The 8,100-nt window shown below is 34.9% G+C and overlaps 1 protein-coding gene across 1 annotated transcript; it reads right to left on the reverse strand.

Moving 5' to 3' along the window:
* Positions 1–1,859: 1,859 nt before the first annotated feature.
* On the reverse strand, positions 1,860–4,950 carry N7539_008124 (uncharacterized protein; the record flags this gene model as incomplete). Its single annotated transcript, XM_056937724.1, has 3 exons — positions 1,860–1,976; positions 3,618–3,725; positions 4,912–4,950. Coding segments are annotated over 3 exons (264 nt in total), but the record flags the coding sequence as incomplete, so codon positions are not given.
* Positions 4,951–8,100: the final 3,150 nt, after the last annotated feature.

Consider the following 8,100-nt stretch of genomic DNA (forward strand, 5'->3'; position numbering starts at 1 on the left):
GATAGCGCCCCGGCTATCTATAGCGGTAATTAGGAGTTAATATATATCTTCGGTATTACTAAAATAATCCCGAAAGTCGCGAAGCCCTAGGATATAAAGAGGTATTTAGTTAAGCTTATATATTCTTATAAAATTAAGATTAATTATATTAATACTAGCTCCAGTATCGAGGCTAACTATAACTATATCTTATTAGATCTATATAGCTATCTAGATTATAAAGAGGATCTTTATAATAGACTAGGAAGTTAGAGATATAGAGTCTACTCCGACTTACTATTATTTCCTAGAGAATAAGTTAGCTCCTCTATAATTTCGTTAATTTAGATATTCTAGCTAGATTTTTATTCTTAAGAATAGTTAGAGATATAGTATCCTTTCTTATTATATTAGAAATAAGTAATATATAAGTAATTCTTCCGGTTAGAAGACTAATTATATTAAAATAATATCCTAAGAGTAGTCTAGTTAGAATATATTACCTAATCGGAAGTATTTAAGGATTTCTATTTCTTTAGCGGATCCGATTAGGAGATCGAGGTTATAGGACCCCTATAATACTTCTTAGAGTTATATTTAGCTATATAATCACCTTCTATTCTACTGAAACTATAGCTATCCTAGATATAGATCGCTACCGAAACTATATTAGTTTAGTTATTAGGTAGATTATTCTAGTATAATATCTTAAGTTCGTTTTTAAGAAAACGATAGAGGCTCTATCCGAGAGCTTACTTCTTTTTTTAAAGATATATATAGTTTTCGATTAATTAGAGATAATTATAAAATACTTAGGGATCTTAGTTAGGAAGCTATTAGGTACTATAGTATTTTTCTATAATATTAGTATCGGTAAATCGGTCTCCTCGAATAAACTCTAGAGTCTAATTAATAAAGTTAGACTATATAGGATAGATATAGAGGAATTCGGTCTTCCGATAGTTAGTCTATTAGGCCTATTAGGTAGATTTAAGTATAAAAAACCTAATAGGGATTTAGTATAAATTATTAGCGAAATAGTTAGGACTTATATCGAAGATATACTTAATTTTATTAAGCTACTAGTTATACTATTTAAGGGAGAAGAAGGAGCTTAACTAATAGAAGATATAATTAAGCTTAATCTTTATACCGCGTCGCGGTCGAGATATAACCGGAGGTTCCGGTTCGGTTATATTTTACTAAAGAAATATTATCTCTTATTCTAGTTAGTAGATCCTAGCTTAAAGTAATTCTAGTATACTAGAATCTCCTAGTAAGAGAGGTCCGGGACTAGGTATAGGAGAAGTAGTCTTACTAGTAGAGCTAAGAGAAGTACTAGTAGGGATCCGCGGAGTCAGACTCTTACTAGCTTATAGATTCTAGACTTCCATACGACCTAATATAACCCGGACCTAACCCGGACCTAACCCGGGCTAGGTTAGGTTTTAGGTCGAAGACTCCGACCTAGTGTTAGGTCCGGGTTATAGTTAGGTAACCTAGCCTAGGTCCGGGGCCCTAACTTAGGTTATAAACGTGATATATATACTAAGGGCCCGCGACTATATAAATTATATATTTTCTGCCTATAATATTAAGTATTACCTTTACGACTAAATCTAGTCGATCTTAATATAAGGGTAGGAGGAAACGAGAACGATAAAGGCTAAGGTACTATAAAGAAGAAGAAAGCGTAAGAAGAATAAGATATCTCTATTACAGCCTAAATCTAACTAATAATACTTAAAGATATTATTATCTCGACTCTTACGCTTCCGCCCCGAGGCCTATACCTAGGTATTATTCCTAGGTAGCGGTAGCTAGGCCTTATCTACCATATCTACTATGTCTAGCCCTATCTCGTTATTAATTATAGTATCCTACTTCTTAGTATTACTAATTAGGTCTATCTTAACCTCGTTAAGCTTTTTATCCTTCTCCTTCTTCGTAGCTTCTATTTCCTTATAGGAGAAGAACTTCTTAAGAAGCTTCGCCTCCTACTCTTCTATATTAAACCTTAAAGTATATAGAAATATTATTAACTCTTTAATCGTCTACGATTTTATTCTCCCTAAATAATAATAATAGATATCCCGAGTAGTATTAAAGAGCCGTTTAATACCTATACCTATTATAGGGAAGGAGAGTATATCCCGTATAAGGATAGCGATTACTAGAAAGCTAGTTTAGTACTCTCTCTAGAATAAAAGGGGCGTAATATAAATAGTATCTATTAACTAGTTAGTATAATTTAGTAAAGACTTAGTTTAAACGTACTACTATTAAGATATTAGGTTATTTCGTTAGTAGCTATATTTAGTTATACTATACTTTTATCTAATATCTTATTAAGCTTTAAGCTTAGCCGAGCTACCGATTAAGACCTATCTAAAGACTGGTTAAGAGTTAAAAGTTACTCTTAATATAGAATAAGAGCCTATTAGAAGGACTTACGATAGATATCACGCTATTTCTAATCCTAATCCTTTATAAGGAAGAACTTAAACTTATTTACTAGTACTAGTATCGTACTAACTATATATTATACGCTAGTTAGGAAGGTTTAGAAGGACTTATAAACTCTTTATTAACTATCTGTATGGTATTCGAGGATCTTAAGAGCTAGAGGGGAAAAAGAGAAAGAAGAAGAAACTATAGTAGATCCTATGACGTATGGGCGAAAGTCAATAGTCAACTAGTGGGTTGGTTGACCAGTTCGCAGACGAACTTAGAGAGTAGAGCTATGTGGAGGAGTTAACTAGTTAGCTATAGTGAACTAGTAAGTTCGCTGACCAGTTAGTCGGTAGACTAGTAAGTTAGGGTTAACTAGTAAATCGGTTAGCCAGTTAACGGAGATAGACTTAGAGGATCGAGGAGGAGATCATATAACCGATGTTTGCGTTCATAAGATCGGATAGGTATCTACGCGTTATTAATAGTTAGAGCCTCACGCGTGTATGCGCTAGAGCCTAAGAATTATTTACCTTTCTATTAACTTCTATAGGGGAATCTCCTATCTAGGACTTTCTATAAGGATTCTACCGCTTCCCCGTGGTCCGCCTACGTCGAGTATTTGAGGTAGCACTTCGTCCTCCTTATTTCTTCCTTTCCTTTTTCCCCTTCGTCTTAGTTTCTTTATTACATAGGATATAGTTACTTTACCTTCTTCCTTCTATATATAGGTTCACGTAGCTGTACTGCCTAGCAGTTATAGATCCTAGGTTTTTAATATGGTATATATGGTTCACGGTATCTCCCCTCTGATACTGATTTCTTCTGTAGAAGAAATCTAAGTCCGTAGCTCTCTCATATTCTTAATACTATATAGATATACCCTTAAATAGATATACCCTTAAATATAATTAGTTTATAAGTATTACTTATTAAGCTTCGTCCGACTAGTCTCTAATATATAAAGTATTTATTACTTCTATAGAGCGCGCTTTCGTCGTAGCTACTTTATTAACTACTTAAGGTACTCGAAGAGTTTATTATAAATCTTAAATATATAATACTCTATAACGTCTTAGGTCTTTAATAGCTAAGTTATATAGTTAAAAAATAGCTTAGTAATATAAAGGAGATAGTTAACCTAACGCTACTCCTTATCCTAAAGTAGTATCTCTTCGTAGTTATACTCTGTATAAAAGGACGTAAAGATAGTACGTAGATATTTTATCCGACGAAGTATAAGGAAAGTTAAATTCTATCGAGTTCTTATATCTTAGATAGGTACTAGCTTTACGCTTAATATCTAAAGATTATAGAATATCTCCTGGCGCTAAGGACTTACGTTTATATAGATTACGAGATAGCGGATCTTATTTAAGGTATATAATATCTCTCGCTCTTAGTACTATATATTTAACTAGGCTAGTCTTAATTACTTTTCTGTCTACTTTATTATAGCGGAGTTATTTAGTAGGACTATCTTAATACGATTAAGTAGCTAGTTTAGGCTAAGCTAAATAACGTGAGTAAGGGATAGAATCCGGGTAATAATAATACCGTCTAATAGAGCTTATTAAAGAGAATCTACTAAGGTTTTATTATTAGACGTATTATCTATTATTAATCTAAATACTCGTGATTTAAGGTTATACTCTATTAGAGTTTAAAGAACGACGCTACTTAGGTTTATACTAGTATAGGCCCTATAAAGAGGCTTAAACCTAAGTAGTACCTCGCGGCAGACCTAATTAGTATTAATAAAATAGCCTATAATTACTATAAATACCTATAAGAATAGAGATATCTAGTAGTCTAGTATAATTAATATTTTTAAGCTAGCGGGTAGTATCTAAAGGATATACTCTTACCGGTCTTAAATAAGGCTTTTTAGTCGACGGCGGATTATATCGGTAGAGGGGATTAGTAGTAGTAATAGGATATAGTAAGCCCGAGAAATAAGTAGTTAAAATATTAGATACTTAATAAGATAAAGTAGAAGCCGATTAAGCGTAAGGAACTATAGGATATCTTCTTCCTAAGTCTCTTACGAGAAAGGTATATCGGTTAAAGATTCTTCCTAATATTAGTATCTAAAATAAGTTAGTAAAGTAGTAATAGCTAGGAGTAGGTTCTAGTAGAAAAATAGGATAAAGTATAGGAACGTATACTATTCTTTAGAAATCTAGTTATCTCTACTCTCTTCCCTCGCTTACTCTTTAAATACCTAGCTATCTTAAGGTACTTCTATATTATTAATATACTATAATATTATATCTTACCCTTTATCTTTAGATTAATAGTATAAGAGTACTTAAGAATAGCTCTATAACGCTAGTATATAACCTTTAGTATACTATCTATACTATAAGTAACCTAGTAGTAGTAGCTCTAAATCTCTATATATTACGTCGAATCCTAGTTAATCTTACTCTTTCTCCCGAAATTAGTCTATAGCTACTAGTCTATCTAGTTAGTATATACTATTCTATCGTAGAGAATAAAGGCCTTCCTTCGGTCGGGTCTAATATATATAAAGAAAGAGGGGACTACTAGAGGGATATTCGGTCGGAGAAAGTCTTAGTCAGAGATATCGAGTACGTATTAACTGGAATCACCCGTGCCGTTGCTTACATGGTATTACCATTAGACTAAAAGGTCTATGCCAAACCATTCGATAGAATGGTTCGCCATACAACGGTATATATAGTCAGATGATCCCGCACCCGCATTTCGATGCGGCTATGCCTCCTGGGATCACATCCTCCCCCACTAAGTTCAAATCATATCCTCGTGTTTGCGTGATTGCCTGATTTTCAATTTTTCAACCGGATGATCAGTCAACACCCGTCTAGGTCTTATCAGTCTAGCCTAGGTTCAAAGTAGGTCCCTCGGGAATTAGGAAGGTACCAATACGTATAACTATATATAACCTCCAAGGCTACGCCTTACTAAGCCGAATTAAGCGGCATCAGCTTAGTAATACGCTCCTTACCGAGTGTACGGAGCATCTTATCTTATCGATCCAGCGGCACGATAAGATAAGAGGAATTCGAAAAGCGTACGCACCGCGATTCGAGCCCGTAACCTCACGAGCTCGGTTATCGAATGGTTTGATGGAATCACCCGTGCCGTTGCTCACATAGTATTACTATTAGACCAAAAGGTCTATGCTAAACCATTCGATAGAATGGTTCGCTATGTAACGGTATATATAGTCAGATAATCCCGCACCCGTATTTCGATGCGGCTATGCCTCCTAGGATCACATAACTACTAGATAGAGTAGCTAGGTAGTTTAATAATATTAGATAGCTAAGATTATCTATCTTACTATTATAGAGGAATAATATAAAGTTAGAGTACTAACTTTACGATATGATAAATTAGCCTAGTAGGAAACTTAGAAGGTAAGGAAGAAGGGAGATACCTACTAAGTAATAGTATCTAGGGATAATTAGGAGTAAATCGACTATAGGAGTAGCGAATAAATTAAGCAAAAGCGATATATTAACTTCAGAGCGGTAATATATTAGAATTATATAGTTTAGTTAGTTTATAAAATCTACCTTTCTCGAGATCTAACCTAAATAACCTAAATAACCTAAATAACCTAATAATAACCTAGTAATAACCTAGTAATAACCTAAAAAACCTAGCGATAACCTAGTAAAAACCTAGTAATAACCTAAAAAAACCTAGATAAAACCTAATTCCTATCCTAACTTCCCCCTAGGACCCTTTAAAAAATTTTAATCTATCTCTCTGTAAGGACCTTATAGAGATAGCTAGTTAATTTATCGTAACTTTTATCGGGGGGCCGCCCCCCGATAAGAATATTAGATAAAAATATATTATTTATACTTTCTTCTTATTTTCCCTAACCTAGTTTTCTTAATTAAATAGACTCTCTTCCTTTAGATTAAATTACCTTATAATACTTCTTACAAAAAAGAGTAAGATTTTGGAGCGATATCCTTTAGTATAAGAAGATACACTAACTCCGACTAGTAAATATATATTTCTATAATTACTCATTAGAATATTAAGCTCCTAGGTTAAACGTTCCTAACTAAGTTAACCTTAATATTCTAATAAGTAATAAGTTATAAACTAGATCTAGCCTAACGGAAGATAGAGTTATTTTCTAAAGTTTTAAAAGGTTTATACGACGAATATATAGTACTCGTTAGTATTAACCAGAACAGATATAAAAAATAGTATATTATTTTGATGACTAAGCAGCTTTATAATCAGAATTATGCAAAAAGTTAGGTCAAGTTAGGTCTCATTAGGTTTTACTAGGGCCCCAGCATTAGGTCCGGGTTAGGTCCGGGTTAGAGAAGTTCAACCCGGACCCAGGCTAGGTTGGGTTTTGGGTCGAGACCTTCGACCCAAGTTAGGTTATGCGGAAGTCTAATAGATTCTATATCTCGGTATAGCGTTTAGAACGCTTAGCGGCTATAAGACGGGTAGAACGCTAGTAAGTCGGTAGGTTAGATATCTTTCCTTTAGGTAGTTAAAAAGAAGATTTAGTAATTATTAGGGTTAGGATTATAGGATAACTAGGACTATTAACTAGGTAAAGGATTAAAGTCTAGGGGGGCTTAAATTTAAAGACTAAATCTTAAAGATCGGAGTTCTTCCTCCCTTCTACGATTATTATATATATATCTCCTACGTACCGGACCTGTATCCTTAGGGCTACAACCCGGATAGATTCGTTAGCGTTCCGTACGTGATTATCCTGTGGCCGCGCCTTAGTAGGTCGCGCCGTGATATACGTGATATATGTGGTAGCTGAGAAAGATCACGTGAGAAGTAAATATTTGGAAGATATCACGTGACTCTACGTAATATAACTTTAGGGGCGGTCAATTCTGCCACGGCCAGCCAATCAGAGCACAGAAATGAAATTCCAAGCACTTATATGAGAAGCAACTTCTCGTTCCACTCCAATTTACAACTAGACTAGATCAAGCAACAGCCTAACCACGCAGACCTAAGTCCTAACCAAGTAGCCCACACGAGCTAGTCCTAGCATCAGGCACATCACCCAGCATCCTCCAGGCTCCATCAGATACTTTCGGGTTAAGATTATTACTATATAGCTTATATATTATCTATATTATAATCACGTAAATAGTATAAGAGTACCTCCTTCGCTCTTGCTGTATTAGATCTATCTTTTCGCGAGAGCGGCGAGACTATCGGTAATATAGTCTTTGAGGACTATTAATTCTACGATTAATAAGGGACAGAGTAGCTTGAACGGTACTACGCTTCCCGGAATTAATTCGATCGTGTGATTATATTGTATTGTGAAATTGGCGGTTGTGGGTGGGTCGAAGTACTAAGATTACGTAGGTCACAGATATCTCTTGAGACTCATCGAGAGGGTTCTGGAACAATCATGGTTTAATTCAAAAGACAAGAATCACATTCAAATGCACAATGCGAACCATTCTTTCCGCAGCAAAAGGCAGGGCATACGAAACAGGGACTATTAAGTTAAACACAACATAGGGCTTCGGAATCTAGCGAAGAAACCCAGTTCGAGTGTAGACCGGCGGTTGAACGACGGTGTACACACCCCGTACTGTCATGAGTTCGGCCGATATTGAATCTAGTGGCCATCATGTTTGAAAAGCAGACGCTACGGCTGCAGGAGAT

This window comes from Penicillium diatomitis (genome assembly GCF_028827545.1).
Source record: "Penicillium diatomitis strain IBT 30728 chromosome Unknown utg000012l_segment0_segment0, whole genome shotgun sequence".
NCBI classification, from domain to species: domain Eukaryota; kingdom Fungi; phylum Ascomycota; class Eurotiomycetes; order Eurotiales; family Aspergillaceae; genus Penicillium; species Penicillium diatomitis.